Source organism: Gallus gallus, chromosome 5 (genome assembly GCF_016699485.2).
Source record: "Gallus gallus isolate bGalGal1 chromosome 5, bGalGal1.mat.broiler.GRCg7b, whole genome shotgun sequence".
Classification (NCBI taxonomy): Eukaryota; Metazoa; Chordata; class Aves; order Galliformes; family Phasianidae; genus Gallus; species Gallus gallus.
The window spans coordinates 601537-621761 of record NC_052536.1 but is presented as its reverse complement, the minus strand read 5'-3'; the positions used below and the strand labels follow the sequence as shown (position 1 = coordinate 621761).

General features: G+C 66.3%; 5 protein-coding genes across 11 annotated transcripts; 2 read left to right on the top strand and 3 right to left on the bottom strand.

Annotated features, from left to right (window-relative positions):
• The first annotated feature begins 1314 nt into the window (after positions 1-1314).
• AIP (aryl hydrocarbon receptor interacting protein) lies at positions 1315-3552 on the top strand. Its single transcript, NM_204469.2, has 6 exons — positions 1315-1442; positions 1537-1716; positions 2037-2225; positions 2297-2473; positions 2550-2691; positions 2773-3552. The coding sequence occupies exons 1-6, from the start codon at positions 1353-1355 to the stop codon at positions 2976-2978; spliced, it is 984 nt and encodes a 327-aa protein (NP_989800.1). The 5' UTR covers positions 1315-1352; the 3' UTR covers positions 2979-3552.
• Positions 3025-12391, bottom strand: PITPNM1 (phosphatidylinositol transfer protein membrane associated 1). The gene is made up of 23 exons (XM_015286292.4): positions 12054-12391; positions 10986-11200; positions 10794-10915; positions 9726-9947; positions 9315-9629; positions 9015-9110; positions 8788-8895; positions 8619-8680; positions 8290-8534; positions 7948-8137; positions 7750-7857; positions 7541-7671; positions 7146-7324; positions 6666-6836; positions 6442-6594; positions 6176-6324; positions 5992-6102; positions 5717-5833; positions 5381-5529; positions 5121-5270; positions 4712-4895; positions 4510-4638; positions 3025-4433 (listed from the first exon to the last, which is right to left on the bottom strand). Exons 1-23 carry the CDS (start codon positions 12129-12131, stop codon positions 4182-4184), a joined length of 3636 nt encoding a protein of 1211 aa, XP_015141778.1. The 5' UTR covers positions 12132-12391; the 3' UTR covers positions 3025-4181.
• A 189-nt stretch (positions 12392-12580) lies between these two features.
• CDK2AP2 (cyclin dependent kinase 2 associated protein 2) lies at positions 12581-13666 on the bottom strand. 2 transcript variants are annotated; one of them, XM_015286304.4, is made up of 4 exons: positions 13524-13666; positions 13120-13286; positions 12876-13008; positions 12581-12780 (listed from the first exon to the last, which is right to left on the bottom strand). In XM_015286304.4, the coding sequence occupies exons 2-4, from the start codon at positions 13132-13134 to the stop codon at positions 12713-12715; spliced, it is 216 nt and encodes a 71-aa protein (XP_015141790.1). In that variant the 5' UTR covers positions 13135-13286; positions 13524-13666; the 3' UTR covers positions 12581-12712. The 2 variants fall into 2 exon arrangements, with proteins under 2 accessions (XP_015141790.1, XP_015141789.1); XM_015286303.4 differs by having other exon boundaries at positions 13120-13196.
• Positions 13667-13940: 274 nt separating this feature from the next.
• Positions 13941-17437, bottom strand: CABP2 (calcium binding protein 2). Of its 6 annotated transcripts, NM_001277611.2 has the most exons (8): positions 16892-17437; positions 16476-16634; positions 16248-16403; positions 16072-16102; positions 14720-14854; positions 14518-14627; positions 14274-14421; positions 13948-14130 (listed from the first exon to the last, which is right to left on the bottom strand). In NM_001277611.2, the coding sequence occupies exons 2-8, from the start codon at positions 16515-16517 to the stop codon at positions 14105-14107; spliced, it is 648 nt and encodes a 215-aa protein (NP_001264540.1). In that variant the 5' UTR covers positions 16518-16634; positions 16892-17437; the 3' UTR covers positions 13948-14104. The 6 variants fall into 6 exon arrangements, with proteins under 6 accessions (XP_015141709.2, XP_046797866.1, XP_025006607.1 ...); XM_015286223.4 differs by lacking the exon at positions 16476-16634 and having other exon boundaries at positions 13941-14130; positions 14518-14624; XM_046941910.1 differs by lacking the exon at positions 16892-17437 and having other exon boundaries at positions 13941-14130; positions 16476-16752.
• A 39-nt stretch (positions 17438-17476) lies between these two features.
• Positions 17477-20224, top strand: NDUFV1 (NADH:ubiquinone oxidoreductase core subunit V1). Its single transcript, NM_001031583.2, has 10 exons — positions 17477-17575; positions 17649-17731; positions 17804-17974; positions 18582-18765; positions 18840-19029; positions 19108-19320; positions 19395-19561; positions 19635-19716; positions 19811-19956; positions 20042-20224. Exons 1-10 carry the CDS (start codon positions 17516-17518, stop codon positions 20123-20125), a joined length of 1380 nt encoding a protein of 459 aa, NP_001026754.1. The 5' UTR covers positions 17477-17515; the 3' UTR covers positions 20126-20224.
• The last annotated feature ends 1 nt before the right edge of the window (position 20225 follows it).

Below are 20225 nucleotides of genomic sequence, written 5' to 3'. Positions count from 1 at the left end.
CCCGCCCCACAGACCCAGCAGCCCGGGCCGGGAGGGGAGATATAGGCAGCCCCCGCTGCCGGGAGCCAATGGGTGCAGCGGAGGCCCCGCACAGCCGTTATCAGCGGGGTTATCTGCCGCCTGACGGGGCCCAGCCGCCAATAACCTGCGCTGTGCCCAAATATGATGCTGAGCTCCGCTTCTGCCCCTGCACAGCCCCGCCGGGGGGGCTCTGTGCTCGATGCTCACCGGGCCCTGGCGTCGCGTGTCCCAGAGCTGGGGGCCGGGACAGAAGCGGGCCCTCGCTCTGCACACCCATACCCGTTCTTTGAACCCACCCTTCCCCCCCCTCCCGGGTCAAGGAGGTCCCCGCGCCCCGGGCAGGTGCACGCAGCACGGGGCCGTCCCCGCCTGCAGGTGCGCGGCCCCATTGCGATGCGGGCAGGGATGGGGCTGTTCCCCCCCCCCCGCGGGGACGCGGCGTTGGCACCGAGCGCACGCAGCCCCCCGGGCCACCTGCAGAGCCGCAGCGCGGTGGTTCGGGGACGCCGCCGGGGGGCACGGAGCACAAAGGGCCGCTTCCAAAAGCGAAAGGCGGCCGCGCTGCGCTGCCCCTCCGTTTCCTCCCACTCTGCGCTTCCTGCCCCGCAGCTCCAGCCGGGCCCCAGCGCTGATGGATGCTCCGAGCTTCCTCTGCTTGGCCTGAGCAGCCGCAGCCACGCCGGTCTCTTTCCTTCCTTTCCTGGGGATGGAGAGCTTCCCCAAAGAGCTGCCAGCTCTGCTCCGCACCCTTCCCACGAGGACAGATTCCCAGGGCGCTTTGTTGCCTACAGCCCCAAAGAGCTGCAGGTTGGCTTTCCTAAAACTCAGCATCCTGAGCCCACTCCGGGACGCCATCTGAGGGACCCGGACGGCCACGAGAAGTGGCTCCGTGTGAACCTAATGACGTTCAACAGCACGGAGCGTTGGGTCGGGGCGATGCTGGATACGCAGACTGGGAGAGCTCAACGAGAGCGGCCCTGCGGAGGACCGGGGGGGCTGTGGAGGACGGGAGGCTGGGCGTGAGGCGGCAGCGTGCGCTTGCAGCCCTTGAGGCCAACCGTGTCCCGTGCCGCATCAGCGCAGGGGTGGCAGCGGGCGGGGAGGTGACCGCCCGCCTCTGCTCTGCCCTCGTGGGGCCCCACCTGGAGCACCACCCGCCCGGCGACGCCGTCCGCCGCCACGGCTTACGTTGGCAGCGGGGAACGCGCGGCACGACGCGGGGCCGGACGTCGCCGCTGGGAGGAGCCGCGCGCACCTCCGGCCGGCAGGGGGCGCTGTGGCGCAGCCTCCGTTCTCCGGAAGCGGCCGAAGGGCGGCGGAGGCGGCGGACGATGGCGGAGCAGCTGCGGGCGGACGGCGTGCACAAGGAGGTGCTGCGGGAGGGCACCGGGCCGCTGCCCGACTTCCGCGACGGCACCAAGGTCAGCGCCGGGCCGCGGGGCGGGAGGGGGAGGGGGCGACGCGCATGCGCCGGAGCGGAGCCGGTCGCCATGGTGACGCGCGGCCTACACTCAGGCCACCTTCCACTACCGGACGCTGCGGTGCGGACCCGAGGAGGCGGTGCTGGATGACAGCCGGGCGCGGGGCAAACCCATGGAGCTGATCGCCGGGAAGAAGTTCAAGCTGCCCGTGTGGGAGGCGATACTGCGCACCATGCGGCCCGGCGAGCGCGCCCGCTTCCGCTGCGAGCCCAAGGTGCGGCCGGAAGGGGCGGGGCTTTAGCTGGGGGCGTGGTCTCGCCCGGACGGGGGCGGGGCTTGGCTGATTGTGGGCGTGGCTCGCAGCGGGGGGCGGGGCTCGCTCGGCCGTGTGGCTCCGCTGAGCGGCGTGGTTTGTCGGTGGGGGGCACCGCTCGGCGCTGGGCGGTGTGGTTTGGTGCCGCTGGGGATGCGGTTCGCGCCCGAGGGGCGGGGTTTTATCACGGGGGCGTGGCTTGATGCGGGGGGGCGGGGCCTGCACCTGGGCCTCCTCTCGGCCCCACGCCTGCCCCCTGAGACCCCCCCCCCCGCCCACAGCACGTGGTGCTGTACCCCCTGGTGGCCAAGAGCCTGCGCAACATCGCGGCCGGGAAGGACCCTCTGGAGGGGCAGCGGCACTGCTGCAGCATCGCGCAGCTGCACGAGCACTACTCGCTGGGCTACCCCGACCTGGACGAGCTGCAGAAGAACCCCCAGCCCCTCATCTTCGACATGGAGATGCTGAAGGTGAGCGGGGCCCTGGGGTCGCGGCGCTGACGGGCTGCGCCCCGCGGCGGCCTTTGACCACGTGCGCGCAGGTGGAGGAGCCCGGCTCCTACCAGCAGGACCCCTGGGCCATGACGGACGAGGAGAAGCTGCAGGCCGTGCCCCTGATCCACCAGGAGGGCAACGAGCTGTACCGGCAGGGCAAGGTGCGGGAGGCGGCCACCAAGTACTACGACGCCATCGCCTGCCTCAAGAACCTGCAGATGAAGGTGGGCTCTCCCATCCCTCGGGGTTCCGCCGCCCTCCTGTCGGTGCCGGCGCTCACTCTGCCCTCGTGTCCCGCAGGAGCAGCCCGGCTCTCCAGACTGGATCGAGCTGGACCAGAAGATCACCCCGCTGCTGTTGAACTACTGCCAGTGCAAGCTGCAGAGCGAGGAGTACTACGAGGTGCTGGACCACTGCTCCTCCATCCTCAACAAGTACGAGGGTAAGGAGCCGTGCCGGCCGCACGCAGCGCACGCGCCAGGGAGGCCCGCGTGCTCCCCGGCTGACCTTTCCTTCCCCGCAGACAACGTCAAAGCCTACTTCAAGCGGGGCAAGGCTCACGCGGCCGTGTGGAACGTGGCCGAGGCGCAGGCTGACTTCGCCAAGGTGCTGGCATTGGACCCCTCGCTGCGCCCCGTGGTCAGCAAGGAGCTGCGCAGCCTGGAGGCGCGCCTGCGCCAGAAGGACGCAGAGGACAAGATCCGCTTCAAGGGCATCTTCTCCCAGTAGAGCCCGCCACGCTCTCCGGGCCAGGTTCTGATAGATATTCCACATGTGGAATGGTTACCCGTGTTTATTAATGTTTAATACAACGTTTATGGGGAGTCAGCGGAAGGCGCGCGGGATTTCGGCGCGGCGCCGAAGGCGCGGTGTGAAGTGCTGGACCATTGGATGGCAGCAGAAGCCTGCATCTCCACACTGAGCCCCAGATGGCACCTGGCAGCACAGTGGAAATCCGGCGGAGGAAAGGAGCCCAGGACAACGCTCTTCCACGCTGCTTTTTACTCCTTGTTTGGTTTTTATCCCTTGTGTTGGGCCGAGCTGTGCTGTGTGGGGCGAGGCGAGCCCGTGAATGGCTGCGAGGGCTCCACTGCCGAGGCTGTGCCCCATCTCCTGCCCTTCCGTGCCACATCCTGCGTTGCCACTTCGCAAGGCTGCCGCCACCAGCTTGCAGCTGCGTTTCCTCTGTACTGCATCGCAGCAGAGCCGTAAACTTCTTATCTGAACTGCTTGTTACCACTGCGTATATAAAGCCATGATCATGCTATACCGAGATAAACACAAGTAAAACTCGTCAAAGAAAGATATCTGGTCCTGTAGAAAAAGTGCTGTTAGAGATAGCCAACTGAAACCGAAGGGCAAACAAGAGCAGTTGGGTGCCACCGCCCTCCGTGGCGCCCGTGGGGCCCTGGGCCAGCATCACCCTGAGGCTGTGGGGGTACAGAGCAGACAGGCAGCCCCAGCAGCTCTGCTTTACATCGCTTTATTTCACAATGAAACAAACAGAACAGAGCAACCATTTCTTTTGTTGGTTTTCTTTTTTTCTTTTCTTTAATCTCAGCCCTTCCCTTGTCCCCACAACACTGAAACAGAAATAAATACAAGGGTGCAGGGAGGGGGCACTGTGCCTGCCCCACCACCACCACTCACACCTGGGGCAGAGAAAGGTGAATCGGAGCCTGGGGGCGGCACCCCAAGCCCCAGAGTAGGCTGGGTGCTGCTTGGGGCAGCAGGGCAGAGGCAGAGCTGGGGGGCAGCAGGCAGGACCCAGGGGAGCTCAGCCCAGAGGGGGTCATTCCAGCCCCCGGGGTGGCTCAGAGCAGCGTGGCTGCGTCCCGCAGTTTCAGAGTGCAGCACCTTCCTCACTTCTCAGCTCCAGCTCTGCGTCGGGAAACCAAGGCCGTGTCCGGGAGGGGGCACAATGGCAGGGGCTCACTCCTCACCCTCCAGCTTGAGGCTGACGCTGCGGGGCTTGGCACGGGCGGGCAGGGGGCCCCCGTCCCGCTCTGCCTGGCTGGAGCCCCGCGAGCGCAGGAGCTGGCTCTGCTTGCGGAGGAAATCGACGGGCGCCGGGCAGCCGTAGGTGCCTTTGCCCAGCACAGGCCGAGGGGGTCCTTTGGGGGAGTGCACCAGGGCAGCAGCCTCCAGCTGGGCCAGGTGGGCCACGTAGCCCTCAGACAGGAACTGTGAGACGCAGGGGCAGCGTGAGGCCCCAGTGAGGGCACCGGCGCCCCTCCAACAGCCCCAGCCCTGGCCCCACCTGGCACTGGTTGTGGAACTTCTTGACAGCACGGCCCACGATGTAGATGTGTGCTGGCGCCAGCCCCAGGGAGCTGTAGACGGAGACGTCCTTGGTGGAGCCGTAGCCAGCGACGATGGCGATCTCTGCCTGCACAAGGAGAGGAGCGTGAGGGTGGGGACGGAGCCTCCCCACCACCCTGGGGTCAGCGTCCCAGCCCCACCTCGGCGCGCAGGCTCTGCAGGAAGGCTGCTTTCTGGCGGAGGGGGTCGTGGGTGAGCCCATCGCAGAAGGAGACGGCGCCGTGGGGGAAGTTGTGCTGGGAGAGCCAGGCCACCACGCGGTGCTTCTGCATGTCGGGGCGCCCCGTCACGTAGATGATCATGTAACCCGAGTCCTGCCAGTGCCTGGTACACCGGGGCACATACGATACATACTGTCACCAGGGGCCCACCTGCAAAGTGGGCTGGAAGCCACCAAGCACCTCCCAGCTAACTGAGCAGGTTCCAAAACTTCGGTCTGCAGACCAGGCTGGACACAGGTGTGACAGCAGGACACCCTGGGGTGGATCTGGTGCTCGCATGGGGTTGTCACTGCACAAAGCTGGCTGTCCTTATAAGAAGAGCGCTTACCGTACGACATCGACAGCTCCCGCCCGCACTTTGGGGTCGCTGCCCATGATGGAGACGCTGGCAGTGAAGGAACCATCGATGCTGAACACCACTGACTCAGTGCCCCGGGCCACCACTGTCAGGTACGCCTCCGCGTAGCTGTGGTCCCCCCTGGGATGGGACAGCAGCGAGGCTCAGCACCGGCTCTGTCATCTCCCTCAGCCCGCTGGTGGGGAGGTGGCCGAGGTGACCCCACCAGAAGCAGGCAGCCAACATCTCACCTGACCACCATGCGCACAGGGTAGATGCCGATGGCCAGGGCCTTGTCCTGAGGGATGGTGAAGGTTAGGCGTCCGCTGCCGCTCGTCACCTCCGTGCCATAGTACAGCCACTTCCCTGACAGCGGCTGCGTCATGATGTAGATGTCCACCTGAGTAAGGGCAAAAAGACCGTGGTCCCAGTCTGCAAGCCGTCACTATCCTCTCCCACCATCCCACGAGGTCCTGTGGAGTGCTGGTCCTTCCAGCCCTTTCATTTAGGTGCAGTTAAACACCAGCACGGTCCCCTTCTAGGTGTCCCTGCCATTCACCAGGGCCCCGGGGACGTCCCCGCAGTACCTTCTCTCCCGTCAGCGTCACCACGTCCAGGGGGCCGTACATGAAGCGCCCGCTGAGGACCTGAGCTTTGCCCTCACAAACGATGACGTCGCTGGCCCGGTGGTTGGCTGTCACGTTCTGCAGGGACACACACGGCTCAGCAGCACGTGGCAACCAGAAGAGCCCCCGGAAGCGGCACGTGGAGTCCGCCAGGATGGGAGCAAACCCTCCTGGCTGCATTGCCCCACAGCACCTGGGGACAGCTCGAGCCCGACGCAGCCCCAGAGTGCCCATACCCGGATCTTCACTTGGGTGCGCTTGCGCTGCCACTTCTCCCGGGGGAACGCGGGGCTGTAGATGGAGCTCTCCTCACTCTCGGCCGGCTGCGGGCCCTCCTTCTCCATCACCTGGCCGGGGGACGCTGCACGGCTCAGCCCGCGCTGGCTGAGCGCGCTGCCCGCCCTGCCACGCGTGCCCTACCTGGCGCAGGATGAAGGCCACCACGTCGGAGGACTCCCAGTAGCTGGCGTGGAAGAGGTGAGGCAGGGTGATGGTGGGGAAGGCAGTCAGCGCGTCAGGGCAGTACAGCGAGTAGTCGATGCGCTTCAGGCCCCACCAGCGCTCCAGGACTGCGTGGAGAGCTCCCATTAGGCCATCCCCGAGCCTTACCCCACAGCCTGGCCCCGTTTCAGGGGCTCAAACCACTCCAGTCCCTTGCGCCTACGGATGATGGCAACGGCACTCACTCTTGACGACTTCGCTGGTGCTGGCAGGCGTAGGGGGGTCTCCTGGCTCACTGCCCCTCCAGAAGCCTCCCCCAAAGCTGCCAGTGGGAGTGGGGGGAGCAGCCAGGTCCACCTCGGGCAGGAAGAGGGCAGAGTGCATCTGCAGGGCCTCCGCTGCAGACAGCACTGAGTCAGGCCACCCACAGCCCCCCGCTACGGGGATGCCAGCCCCCAAGGCCACTCACCCAGCAGGGAGGAGGTGCCGTCACCCAGTGGGTACTTCTGGTAGCGGGGCACGCTGAGCGGTGGCACAGCATGGAAGGCTTTGGCCAGGAGGGGCTCCAGGCGGGAGGCGCAGGGGTCGGCAGCGTGGAAGAGGTTGTAGATCTGCTCACAGGCAGGACGCAGCTGGGCCACTGGGGCAGAGAAAGGGGTCAGGGCAGGGTGATGCGCAGTCAGGAGGGCTGAGGGCACAGGGAGTTGAAAGCAGGACCCGGGCAGGAGGAAAAGATGAGGAGGCAAAGCCGGGAGACCAGTGGCACAGAGGGGATGCTCAAGGCATGCACCAACACTGAGCTGCGTACAGCCACGGTGCGAAAAACCCAAGCAGAGCCGTTTGGGGAGGTCCAGGGGGGCTCAAGCAGGAGGGAGCATGACTCAGGACGAGGGCTTGAGCCCCACAGGGAGGCGTGGGGGCTTGCACTGCAGCCAGTGAGGCTCCTCACCATCCAGAGCAGGCATGACGGTCTTGCGCAGCGCGAGCACCAGCCCCAGCGGGGAGCCGAAGAGGAAGAAGCCGGATACCTTAAAGTCAAGGCGGGTGCTGGTGCTCTCCGCCCCATCCTGTGCTGCAGCACTGTTCCGTGGTGCCTCTGCCTCCAGTGGGGCATCGCCAGGCTGCGGGCTGCAACAGCAGAGCCAGTGGGCGCAGGAATGGCAGCGCTGCGCCCGCTGCAGCCCATTGAGCCCAGAGGAGCTGCTGGGAGCTGGGGAGCCCCTGCACGGCACTGCTGCGCCTGTGCAATGCTTCCTCCGGGCACAGATGGGGAATTCATTGTTCACGTAAAGCACAACGTTTGCATGGAGGGTGCCAGCTCTCCCACAGGCCCCTTGCTCTCACCTGCACGAGGAGCCTGGATGCTGGCTGTCCCCTGGCTCGGGGCTGGCCTGGCCCAACCCCACTGCTGCGTCCGCCCCCTCGGCCAGCGGGTCCCGGGTGCCACACAGTTCAGGGGAGATGGGCTCCGTGCTCTGCAGGTGAACAAGAAGAATCAGCGAGCAGCCAGATGCTGCCAAGCTGGTTGGTAGTTCTAAAAAAGAGGCACCCACCAGGCTGCCACGGCGGCTGCTGCTCCGGCTGCCCCCAGCACCTGCCCGGCTTTGGCACAGCGCATCGAAGCCCAGGATGCCTCCCACACAGTCCCCAAGCAGCACTACCTGCAGACGGCACAAAAATCATCCCAGTGGGAGCCGAGTCCCATCCAGAATCCAGGGCAAAGCCTCCCCCGAGCCCCCTCCTCCTCTCACCTGGCCACAGAAGCCGGTGCCCTCAGCAGAGTGCAGGAAGGCAGCATAGGCCTGGTTGGCACGGGTGATGACGTTGCCCACAGCATGCTGGTAGCTCCCCGAGGAGGTGGCCAGCAGCGGGAGGGCCGCCAGTGGGATGTGGTCCTGGCTGCTGGACAGGCTGTCCCGGTCGTGGCTGTAAGGGCTGAGCCTGGGGGAGACATGAGGATGGGTCAGCGGGGCTGCCCCATGTCCCCAGTCCATCCCGTGATGCTCACTTCTCTGGGAAGCCCCTCTCTGAGCCCACCACCTCCCTCTTGGGGGGTGGCTTGCATGGGGACAGCCCTCTCTCTCCATCCTCACTTGGAAACCAATGCATAGGCAGCGGCACAGATGGGCGGGCAGGGCACCAGGCGCAATGCCACGTGTCCCAGTGCCTCGGGGAAGTGGACACGGGTGACGGCATCGAAGGTGGCAGCCAACGTCTGCACATCTGCCTGCTTGGAGCCCAGTTCTCCCCCTCCCTGGTCCAGGATGTTGCCGCTGTGGAGGATGAGGAAGAGCACGTGGATCCGGCACGCCTGCACCGTGCTCTCGGCCGAGCCGCCCTGCAGGAGGAGAGCACTCCTGTCTGCACCCATGCCAGGGACCTGGCTGGGGGCTACGAGGGATGGGGTGAGCAGCTCACACACCTCGGAGAAGCTGGATGCTGGCTGTTCTTTGCCATCTGTCCTGGAGGCGCTGGGACCCTCTCCTGCAAGCACATATCAACGGTGAGCAAGCTGGGGTGTCCACACAGGGGTCAGCCCTACCCTGGGATGCCCACGCTGGGTTTGGGCAGGCTGCACACATCCTGCTCACCCAGATTGTCATCCAGCTCTGCTGGCCGCTCCAGCGTGTCCAAGAAGTCATTGGAGCTCCACTTGGTCATCTCCTTGGCAAAGACCTCATCGCTGTCAGACAGATCCTCTGCGATGGCAGGGAGGGGGCCATGGGTGAGCCAAGCACAGTCCATACCCCTGTGCCCCACTGAAACCCAACAGGGCAAATCCAGCACACTGCTGTGCTGCGGGGCTGCTCTGCCATACCGTGGGCATCAAAGAACTCCTCCTCGGAGCTGTTCTCGGAGTCACGGGCAATGTTCTGCATCCGCCACTCAGACAGGCTCTGAGGAGACACCCCACCTGCCAGCAGCACGGGGTCAGCACTGAGGGCAGCGACCCCCTTGCTCCTGCCCAACCGTGCTGCTCATGCACCCAGAGCCACCCACAGCTTTGGGACATCCAAAGCCACCCTTTGGGGCAGGAAAGAAGGGTCCCGATGCATCTCTGTCAGGGAACAGCAGCACCCCACAGGTGCCAGGGGTCGCGCATTCCTCCTGTTCTCACCTCCGTGCTGAGAAGAGTAGGAAGAACGCGAAGATGTGGACCACTGCTTGGCAAAGCTATCATCGGGGGAGATGTCGGCAGCCCCCTGAGCCTCGCTGCCCTCCTGCCCGCTGGCACCTCCTGGCTCCGGCCGCCCCTCAGGGCTGGGCCCGGCGGTGGAGGGCTCCTCGGCCTCACCACATTTGGCCATTTTCTGTGCCAGCATCCGCGCCGTCTCCTCCTCCAGCTGCCGGATGTCCTCCATGGTCAGGTCAGTCCACTCGTCCTGCCAGCACCAAGCCTGGCGGTGGGCACGCAGCATCACTTTGCGCAAGCCTGAAGCAGGGGGAGTGAGCAAGGCATGGCCCCCCACCTACCAGAAACCTACCGTCCCCACAGGGCTCGGGCTCACCGCCATCGCCCCACGCTCACCAACATCGTGGATGAACTGCTCGATCTTGGACTGCATCCCCCAGTAGCGGAACTCCACCTTGCACAGCTTGTAGGCGCACATCAGCGGCCCACTGCTGGCTGCCTCCAGCCAGTTATCCCCCAGCGGGCCCCGGCCCGTCTTGGCCGAGCGGTAGAGTTTGGGGTCCTCCTCGGGTTTATACTCCCCAGGGGAGATGGGGTCACGCACAATGTCGATGGTGTCTGGGGTAGGAGGAAAACAAGGTGAGGAATAAGGCTGGCGGCACCCTGTGAATCATTTCCACACACCGTGTGCTCGCGATGGGACACCTCCCTGTCCCCCCTGAGCCTCTGGGGACTGTCCTCACACTGGGGCCAGACCCGCTGCCTCAAGGAGTGGCAGCAAGAGACGGGAGGAGGGGGGGTGGCCAGGCTAAGAGCCGGGCTGACACACATAGGCGCATTAGCGTGGGGATTTGGCAGCTGGAGAACGGCAGCGGTGACCCCAGGGGCACGGGGGGGTGTGCCGAGGACAAGGCCAAACAAGGCAGCTCGGAACTCTGCTCACTGCCTGCTGGTGATGGCGGCAGGGACAAAATTTGTCCCCGGCCTTGGCCGTGCCACCAGCGTCCCAGCCGGACATCCCCAACGCTGCGAGAGCCAATGAGAGAAATAGGTCAGATGAATCATTTCCTCCGAGTGCCTATTTTAGGCCTCCATTTTAGGAGCAGAGCATGACGCGCTGCGCTCCAGCGCCCAAAACAACCGTGTCGACACTGCCAGGAATGGGAACAGGCAGCAACAGGGGACAAACACGTCCCTGGGGGGGAACAGTCTGCCCCAGGCACCCAGCACAGGGGGGGCTGGGAACGGGGAACGACACTGTGCAAAGCCCTAGGGGGGCAGGAGAAGCAGAAGACAAAATGGGGACACGATTCCCTAGCTCCCTGCCTCCAGCTGATCCACAGGACCGGGCAGGGAGCTCAGGGTACGGGCACTTTCCCCTACAAGGATAACTTAACCTGTCCCTAAAGCACAAGGTCAGCAGAGAAAGCCCCGGATCCTGCCTCATGCCCCTGCTGCACGCACCCAAGATCCTCTGCCTCTTCTCAGCAGCGCTCAGGTTGAAGATATTGGTCTGCTGGCCAGCATCTGGCCGGTAGTACGTCTCAATCTCGATAGAGAACTTCTCCACAAAGGGACAGGTGTACCTACAGGAAGCACGGGGATGAGGCTGTGCCCAGCAGGCAGCCCCCAGCCCACATTCCTGCGGGGTCCCACCTGGTGCGGGTGTAGGGGTACGCGTTCCAGGACTCCTCCTCCACCTGCAGCGCAGCTTTGGGCAGCAGTGCCCGAAACCAGCTGGGGATGTGGGAGCCCACATGGTAGATCTTGTGGGTATACTGCCCGCTGCCACCGGGGCCGTCGCTGTAGGGGCGGTTGGCCAGGATCTCCACCCCGCTGCCCTCGCCGCTCGATTCCTCCCGGCTTTTCTTCTGCATGGTGAGGGTGGGCTGAGCCCCGGCACCCCAAATCCTGCTATCTTGGCAGCTCCAGCACCCCCTCCCCACAGCCCTTTCCTCAGCCACAAATCCCTGCACCCCCACCTCAGCCCCAAGACCCCCCGCTTCACTCCGCACTCTGAGAAACAGGCTCAGCCCCATGCCTCCGCACTCCACTTCCACAACAACTCCATACCCCGAGCCCCCAACCCCACAGCCTCCTCAGCCCCCAATCCCCAGCCCCGCATTCCTGCACCCCTCAGGCTCCACACTGCCCTCATATCCCTATACTCTTAACACCCACCACCTCAGATCTCCACCCCCACAACACGCTGACCCCCACCGTCAGCCCCACACCCCTGCACTCCCCCATACCCCTCAGCCCCAACCCCCCCTCGATCTCCACCCTCAGTCCTAGGCTCCCATACTCTCCCAGACCCCACACAACCCCCAAGCTCCATACAATCCAGCACCACTCCCTCCAGCTCCGAATCCCGACCCCTGCTCTCAGCCCCACGCTCCCGCAGTCCCCCAGACTCCATACAACCCCCCCACCCCTCAGCCCCCAGCTCAGCCCTGACCTTCACTTTCAGCCTCATCCTCCTGCACTCCCCCAGACCCCATAGGACGCCTCCAGACCACAAACAGTCCCCCAGACCCCCCAAGCTCCACGCTGCCCCCCATATCCCCCAGCCTCGAACCCCCTGACCTCCACCCTCAGCCCCACATTCCTGCACCCGCCCCCAAGCTCCACACGATCCCCGGCCCCACGCAAACCCCACACGACCCCCTCCTCGGGCCCTACACGACCCCCCCCCCCGGGCCGCAGCCCAGGCCCCAGCCGCACCTGGATCATGTAGAGCTGCGCTACCTGGTATTCCTCCAGGCTCATGGGCAGCAGGATGTGGTACTCCTTGATCAGCATGGCGCCGGGTGGGTTGGGGTGGGGGGCTGGGGGGGGGGCGAGGGGGGCTCCGCGGCCCTCCGCCGTTAACCCGGCCCCGGCCCGGCCCGCTTCGGCCGGGCCCTCCCCGCTGCCATAGCAACGCGCCCCCCGCCCGCTCGGCCGCGCGCTCGGCTCCCTTCGGCTCTTTCCGTAACCCTTCGGCTCCTTTCGGTTCCCTTCGGCTGCGCTCAGCCCCTTCCGAACCTGCGCCGCTCTGAGCCGGCCCCGCGCTTTGTGACGTCACGGCGCGGGGGGCGCCCGCTGACGTCAGGAGGTGGTACAGCGAGGGAGGGGGGGGGTGTGACATCAGAGCGGACGTCAGAGGCGGGGGGGCGGCGGACCGGGAAATTAAAACGGAGCGGTGTATTTGGGGAAATTGGGGTTCTTCTTTTGTTTTTGCTTTTTTTTTCTTTCGAAGGAGAATTTCCTTTAAGGGGGGGGGATGCAGCACGTCCTTTATTTATAAAAGCCGGAGGGTTGGGGGGTGGGGGGGAGCCCCGGGGGTGGCCCCGCTCCTGGGGAGCCACCGGCGGGGCTCGGGGGGGGGCGGGGGGCGGCTGTCACGTGCGGGCGTTGCGCTCTGTCTCGGCCAAGCACTCCCGCACCAGCGCCCGCGCGTGGATGATCCCTGAAGTGGGGGGGGGGGGGGACACGAAGTCAGGCACCGAGGTCCGGGCTGAGGGGGTGGGGAGGTACATAGAGGGCCACCCCCCGGCTCGGTACCCCGCTTGAGCCGCTCCATGGCGCTCTTGCTGCCGGCGTAGGTGGGCCGGATCTCCCTGCCCATCTCCTCGATGACAGAGAGAAGGTCGCTGTAGGTGCTCTGCGAGCCCGGAGCGCCGGGCGGCTTCATGGCCTGACAGGGGAGGCACGGGGGGGACAGAAGGCGGGGGGGGAGGTGGGGGGGAGGGGCTCAGCGTTGCCCCACACCGCCCTCCCCTCGCCTGCCCCTGCCCCACGGCCTCACCTGCACATAGCCCATGGAGGGCGGCCCGAAGTCGTTGAAGAGCGGGCGGAAGGCGGACGGCGAGGGGACGCTGGGAGCTGCGGGGAGCGACACCGGGTCCGGCCCTCCTTCAGACTGCGTCCAGCCCTCCTCCGGGCCCCGTGCTCCTCCTCAGGCCCTGTCAGCCCCTCAAGCCCGGCTCTCCTCAGGCCCTGCGCCCCGCTCAGGCCGCCCCCAGGCGCCGTCCGTTCCCTCCCTCGGCCCCCGACTCCCCGCGTCCCCTCCTCGGTCCCCGTCCCTCTCCTTCACGCCCCGCTCGGGCCCCGCCGCCCCCCCTCGGGCCTCGCGCCCCTCCTTAAGCCCTCTCCTTCCCCCCCACCGCCGCTCTACCCCCGCTTCGCCGCCCCCCGGGGGGCTCCTCTCACCGGCGGCCGTGGCGGCGGGCCCCGGGGCGGGGCTGGCGCTGGGGGCGGGCGCGATGGGTTTGTAGGACATCCCCGCACCGCTCCCGAGCGGCTCTCCGTCCCGAGCGGCGGCCGCCGTGTGGGGAAGACGGAAGCGAGCGGCCGAGCGGGGCGCCCGCCTCCTAACAGCCGATTGGTCGGGCGGCGCGGCCCGCCGGCGCCGATTGGTCGGCGGCCCGAACGGAGCCGGCCTGCGCTCTCGCCGGGGCGCGGCGATGACGTCACGGCCCGCACGCCGCCAACACGCAAACACGGCGCGCCGTGCCTCCGTCACCATGGAGACGCGCGGCGTCCCGCTCCCCCTCCCCCCTCCCCCCCCTACCCCCACCGCGAGGGCCCGAGGCCTCCCCCGGCACTCAATGGACGGGCACACAGCCACCCGACGGCACAGAGCTTCATTGGGAACCGGCAAAGCTGCCAACCCACGACCCCAGGGGGGGCCACGACCGGAGCTCTCCCCCAACCCCCGGAGGGGCAGCGCAGGCCCGGGGAGGCCCTCCTCCTCCTCCTCCCGGTAAGGCACGGCGGCGGCTCCCGGCCCTTCAGCGCGACATCATCCGCACAAACTCTGCAAAGAACCACAGCGTGAACCCCCACATAAAGCTGGCAACGGGGGCTCACCCCCCCCAACGCTGACGCCATCATCCCCCACGTAAAGCCGGGATCGGGGGGGGTCTCCCCCCCTTCACCTTCACCCTCCCCCCCGTTTACCTTCGAAGTCCACCAGGCCGTCCCCGTTGAGATCCACGTCCTTGAGGATCTCGTCCACCTCGCGGTAGTTGAGCTGCTGCCCCAGCAGCTTCCGCATGGCCTCCCGCAGCTCCGCCATGCTGATCTGCCCGTCCCCGTTGGTGTCGAACTGCCCCATAAAAGTTGGGGGGGGGACACCCAGCATCACCTCCGTGCTCCCAGCGCCGCGTCCCCCCCCCCCGGCCCTGCCGTCCGCGCCCCTCACCTCGCGGAAGGCGTCACGCAGCTCCTTGATCCCGATCATGTCCGCCGTCTCCGCCAGCATCTTAGGGCCCATCAGCTCCACAAAGTCATCAAAGTCCACTTTGCCGCCTGCTGGGGGACCAAAGGGAGGGGTAGGTCAGCGGGGGTGGTATCACGGGGGGGACGTGGGGTTCCTTCCCCCCCCCCCCCATCCCGGCACCTACTGATCTGCTGGGACAGCTCGATGAGCTCCATCTCGGTGGGCATGTAGCCCATGGTGCGCATGCACTCGCCCAGGTCCTTGTAGCTGATGTAGCCATCGCGGTCCTTGTCGAACTCCTTAAAGGCTTGCTTCAGCTCTGGGGACAGCACGGGGAGAATGGTGACACCTGGGGGCACCCCACAGGTCGGGGGCGGGACAGGCGGCGAGGTGGGGATGAAGGGAGCAGGCGCTCAGACGGGGACTGAGATGGTGCTGAGATGGGGACCAGCATGGGGACTGAGAATAATGGGGACTGAGCAGGAAAGGTGGCACAACAGCACACTGGGATAGGGAGCCAGTGGAACAGGTGCTGGGATGGACACTGGGATGGAGACTCGAGGGAATGGGTGTCGAGATGGGGAACGATGTGGCACAACGGGGACTGGGATGGGGACCCAATGGAACAGGTGCTGAGAGGGGGGAGGCTGGGATGGGGATTGATGGGAACGGGCAGAGAGACGGGGACCAGAATGAAGACTGAGGGGAACGGGTGCTGAGATGGAGACTGGGATGGGGACCCAAGGACACAGGTGTCAGGATGGGGACCGGGTGGGATGGGTGGCACAGTAGGGATTGAGATGGGGATCCAGTGGAAGAGGTGCTGAGATGGAGACCAGGATGGGGAACAAGGGGAACAGGTAGTGAGATGAGGAGCGAGTGAGACGGGTTGCAAGATGGGGGCAGAGCAAAATAAAAGGCACAACAGGGACCAGGGTGGGGACACAGTAGAAGAGGTGCCAAGATGGGGACTGGGATGGGGACTGAGAGGAACAGGTGGTGAGACGGGAACAAAGAGAAATGTGTGGCAAGATGTGGACTGGGATAGGAATTAAGGGAAATGGGTATCAAGACGGGGATCAAACGGGATAGATGGCACGATGGGGACTGGGATGGGGACTCAGGTGCTGAGATGGGGACCAGGATGAGGACCAAGGGGAATGGGTGGTGAGATGGGGACTGAGGGGAATGTATGGAGAGATGGGGACTTGGACGGGAACGAAGGGGAATGGGTGGTGAGACAGGGACCAGGATGGGGACTGAGAGGAACAAGCGCTGTGATGGGGACCGAGATAAACAGGTGGAAAGACAGGAACGGGGATGGGAAGTGAGGGGAACAGGTGCTGAGGTGGGGACCAGGACAGAAATTGAGGGGAACGTGTGGAGGGACGGGGATCGAACAGCATGGGTGGCAAGATGGGAACTTCCCACAGATGGGTGGGGACCAAGGGGAACGGGTTTGGGTGGGACCCCACGGCGGAGCAGCACCCCTGGCCCCACAAGGACCCAGCCTGGGGACACGTCCCCACACTTCACCTTCAATCTCCTCCGGCCGCAGCTCCCGGTCCTGGCAAAAAAGAACACAGGCTGGAGGACGGCTCCCTCCCCTCAGCCACCCCAAATCCACACCGGCGGGCAGCTGTGAGGGCGGTGACCCCCAAAGGACCGGGATGCACCCCGGGACGGGAGGGGGGGGTACAGCGCTCACATACCAGCTGTGTGATGGCAATGCTCTGCCGGAGGAAGATGCACGCCGGCCCCACAAGCCCGTGCAGCACCGAGTAGCTCTGCAACGGCGGCGATTGCGCAGCCTCTGCCAGCTCCTCGCCGTCCTGGGGACCGGGGGGGCCGGAGCGCTGCTTCCCGTCCTGCGGGCAGAGCCGGAGGGCAGTAGGAAGCCCAGCGCAGCCCCCGAGCACCCCCCCGCCCTTCGGCCTTACCTTGGAGAGCCTCCGCTCGGGGGTCTTGGTGCAGTTGCCCATGGCCTGGGGGTGCCCAGGCATAACCGGTCCCCCCCGGGGGGCCGCCTGGCGCAGTCCTGGGGGGCCGCCGCTCTGGCCCGGCCGCGCCAGGACGGGGTTTTTTTATAGTAACAGAGGCTGCGTGGGGATTTACGGTTTTTATGGAATATCTCGGGATATGCAGGGCAGGGCGGGGGGGCCGCACGCTGCCCGCACACACACACATAATCCCCCGGATTATGCCCTGCTCTCGGCCACGCCGCTCCAGATGTGGGGGAGCCGCCCAGCTGTTCCCCTGGAGGGGGGACGGTGGTACTGCCCCACCCCTGTCAACCCCCCCCCAAGTCCTCCCCATTCCCTGCCCAGCCCCGTTACCTGCCCAGCCCCGTTATTACCTGCCTGGAAGTGAGGGGCAGCTGGGGCTCCTCGGTGCTCCGCCGCCCCCCCCCAGAGCTCCGGCGCCCCCGGGGGTTGCGGTGGCCCCGTTTCACCCCCGGGGGGCCTCGGCAGGGGGAGGGCAGAGGGCTGCCGGGGGCGCGGCGCTGGGGGCTGCGGATGAACAGGAACATGACGGCTCCCGCCCGGTGCTCAGGGCTCACTACCCTCCCTCCGGGCTCCGAATCCGATCTCCCAGTGCCAGGGTGAGATTGCAGAGGGGAAACCGGATCCGGCGGCCGGGATACACGAGCCGAGACATCGACACCGGACAACGAGACCGTGTGGGGGCCCTCCGCGGGAGCGGCTGCGGGGCCCGGGGGTGGGAGAACCGGGGGCCCAGGGCCGGGCTGAGGGCCGCGGGGGTCCCCGAGCACGGAGCCGTGACCGCGGGGCGCGGGGTTGGCCGCGGGAGGGCCGCAGCATCCTCAGAGCCCGGAGCGCGGCGCGAACCCCGCCGCCTCCGCGCCCCCTGACCCCCGGCCGGCTTTCGGTGACGTCATCACAGCGCGCCGCGGCGCCCTCCGATGACGCCACAGCCGAGCGACGCAGCGGGGGGCGCCTGAAGGTGGCGGCGGAGCGACATGGCCGCCTGGCAGCTGAGGGCACTGCGCCGCCTCCCCGCCGCCACCGCCGGCTTCTCGGTGAGCGCTGGAGCGATCGCTCAGCCCGGCTCCGAGCTCGGGGGGCCGCGCTGAGCTCCTCCCTTCCCCGCAGACAGCGCCGAAGAAGACGCAGTTCGGCTCTCTGAAGGATGAGGACCGCATCTTCACCAACCTCTATGGGCGGCACGAGTGGAGGTGGGCAGCGGGAGAGGGACGGGGGGCCGCGGGGGGGTGCGGGTGCTCACAGCCGCCGTGCCGTGCCCGTAGGCTGCAGGGAGCGCTGCGGCGGGGCGACTGGTACAAGACAAAGGAGATCCTGCTGAAGGGCGTCGACTGGATCCTGGGTGAGATCAAGGCCTCGGGGCTGCGGGGCCGCGGGGGGGCCGGCTTCCCCACCGGCCTCAAGTGGAGCTTCATGAACAAACCGCCTGACGGCAGGTAGGCGTTGGGGAGGGGGGGTGGGCAGGACGAGGACGCGGAGGATGCAGAGAGGGTGGGGCTGAGGGGGCTGGGGTGATTGGAAATGCAGTGACAGGGACACCGGAGGGTCAGGGAGGTCGGGAAGGGGCTGAGAGCTGACAGGGAACAGGGAGATGGGGAGTAGGGGACACGGCTTGGGAGAAGGGAGAGGAGTGTCTGGGGACGGAGGGACGTTGGGGACACAGGGGTGGGAGATGGGACGGCAGTGATTGCACACAGTAGGGACAGGGAGGTCTGGGGACGTGAGGACAAGGATTACAGGGGGCGTCGTGTGGCTGGGAGATGGGGCTGCGGTGATTGGGAACAAGGTGACACTGGGGGGCAGGGTGTACAGGCGTAGATGGGGTGGGGGTACAGGGAAGGGAGTGACTGGGGACAAAGGAATCGGGACGCTGAGGAGAGAGGGAGGTTGGGAGGGGGCTGAGAGGGGATGGAATTACTTAGGGACACTGGGAACGTGGTGGGGACAGGGGTGGGGTAGTGGGGAGACGGAGCAGAGGGAACACCGGGGACACGGAGCTGTGAGACGGGACAGAGTGCCGACACCGACACCGCATCCTATCAGACCCAAGTACCTGGTGGTGAACGCAGATGAGGGGGAACCCGGCACCTGCAAGGACCGTGAGATCATGCGGCACGACCCGCACAAGCTGGTGGAGGGCTGCCTGGTGGCCGGCCGTGCCATGGGCGCCCGGGCCGCCTACATCTACATCCGCGGCGAGTTCTACAATGAGGCCTCCAACCTGCAGGTGGGCGCCAGGGACGCAGCGGAACGCACGTGGGGACATCCCCTGCTGCTAGCTGCCTGTTGTCCCCTCCGCAGGTGGCCATCAGGGAAGCGTACGAGGCTGGGCTTCTGGGGAAGAATGCCTGCGGTTCCGACTATGCCTTTGATGTCTTCGTGGTGAGGGGTGCCGGGGCGTACATCTGTGGCGAGGAGACGGCACTCATCGAGTCCATCGAGGGCAAGCAGGGCAAGCCGCGCCTCAAGCCGCCCTTTCCCGCTGACGTGGGTACGTCCTGGAGCCCTTCTGCCCATCTCCACTCCCCCGATTCCCTCCGGCACCGCTCACGGCTCTGATTCCCTGCAGGAGTCTTCGGCTGTCCCACCACGGTGGCCAACGTGGAGACGGTGGCTGTGGCCCCCACCATCTGCCGGCGCGGTGGTGCGTGGTTCGCCGGCTTTGGGCGCGAGCGCAACTCCGGGACAAAGCTTTTCAACATCTCTGGCCACGTCAACCACCCCTGCACAGTGGAGGAGGAGATGTCAGTGCCGCTGAAGGAGCTCATTGAGAAGCATGCTGGTAAGCGCCGTGCTCAAACCCAACGGGACGCTCCTGCCGGGCCCGGCTCAGCGCGTCCCCTCTTTTTTTGGCAGGGGGTGTCCGTGGTGGCTGGGACAACCTGCTGGCTGTCATCCCGGGGGGCTCCTCCACCCCGCTGCTCCCCAAGTCGGTGTGTGAGACCGTGTTGATGGACTTTGATTCCCTGGTGCAGGCGCAGAGCGGGCTCGGCACGGCTGCCGTCATCGTCATGGATAAATCGGTACGGGGTGAGCCCTCCCCAGGCTGCCCCCTCCCCTGAATGAGTGTCCCCTGAGTGTCCCCTTCCTCCTCAGACCGACATCGTCAAAGCGATCGCTCGTCTCATCGAGTTCTACAAGCACGAGAGCTGTGGGCAGTGCACCCCGTGCCGGGAAGGTGTGAGCGTGGGGCTGTGCCACGGGGTCCGCCACTGCGTCACGGGGCCCACCACCGCGTCACAGGGCCCGTCACCGTGTCCCTGTCCCCACAGGAGTCGACTGGATGAACAAGGTGATGGCACGCTTCGTGCGGGGCGACGCGCAGGCAGCCGAGATCGATGCGCTGTGGGAGATCAGCAAGCAGATCGAGGGCCACACCATCTGTGCGCTGGGCGACGGTGCCGCGTGGCCCGTGCAGGTGAGCGCGGGGCTTTGGGATGGCGGCAGGACCTCGGGGGCTTAGCTCTCGGCCTCGTTAACTCCGCTTTGTTTGCTCAACCCAGGGCCTCATCCGCCACTTTCGGCCGGAGCTGGAGGACAGGATGCGGCGCTTTGGAGAGGCCAAAGCCCGAGCGGCCTCAGCATGAGGAGGTCTGGGTGGTGGCAGCAGTGGCACCACGCTTCGCTGCTCCCAGTGGGTTCTCGCCCACTCCTGGGGCTCCTTAATAAACACTGCTGCAACTGAAG

Coding starts and splice junctions, on each gene's coding strand:
- AIP (NM_204469.2), top strand. CDS start 1,353: ATGGCGGAGCAGCTGCGGGCGGACGGCGTGCACAAGGAGGTGCTGCGG. Junction 2,474..2,549: donor TCAAGAACCTGCAGATGAAG/GTGGGCTCTCCC, acceptor CGTGTCCCGCAG/GAGCAGCCCGGCTCTCCAGA. Junction 2,692..2,772: donor CATCCTCAACAAGTACGAGG/GTAAGGAGCCGT, acceptor CCTTCCCCGCAG/ACAACGTCAAAGCCTACTTC.
- PITPNM1 (XM_015286292.4), bottom strand. CDS start 12,131: ATGCTGATCAAGGAGTACCACATCCTGCTGCCCATGAGCCTGGAGGAA. Junction 6,837..7,145: donor CGTCATGCCTGCTCTGGATG/GTGAGGAGCCTC, acceptor TCTCTGCCCCAG/TGGCCCAGCTGCGTCCTGCC. Junction 6,103..6,175: donor TGGCCTTCATCCTGCGCCAG/GTAGGGCACGCG, acceptor TCCCCCGGCCAG/GTGATGGAGAAGGAGGGCCC.
- NDUFV1 (NM_001031583.2), top strand. CDS start 17,516: ATGGCCGCCTGGCAGCTGAGGGCACTGCGCCGCCTCCCCGCCGCCACC. Junction 17,975..18,581: donor AACAAACCGCCTGACGGCAG/GTAGGCGTTGGG, acceptor GCATCCTATCAG/ACCCAAGTACCTGGTGGTGA. Junction 19,957..20,041: donor GTGCCGCGTGGCCCGTGCAG/GTGAGCGCGGGG, acceptor TGCTCAACCCAG/GGCCTCATCCGCCACTTTCG.
- CDK2AP2 (XM_015286303.4), bottom strand. CDS start 13,593: ATGTCCTACAAACCCATCGCGCCCGCCCCCAGCGCCAGCCCCGCCCCG. Junction 13,197..13,523: donor GCCCGCCGCCACGGCCGCCG/GTGAGAGGAGCC, acceptor CGCTCCCCGCAG/CTCCCAGCGTCCCCTCGCCG. Junction 13,009..13,119: donor CCTCCATGGGCTATGTGCAG/GTGAGGCCGTGG, acceptor CTCCCCTGTCAG/GCCATGAAGCCGCCCGGCGC.
- CABP2 (NM_001397518.1), bottom strand. CDS start 17,065: ATGTTCCTGTTCATCCGCAGCCCCCAGCGCCGCGCCCCCGGCAGCCCT. Junction 16,404..16,891: donor TGCCCCTCACTTCCAGGCAG/GTAATAACGGGG, acceptor CTCTGCCCGCAG/GACGGGAAGCAGCGCTCCGG. Junction 14,131..14,273: donor CGGCCTGGTGGACTTCGAAG/GTAAACGGGGGG, acceptor GGTTCTTTGCAG/AGTTTGTGCGGATGATGTCG.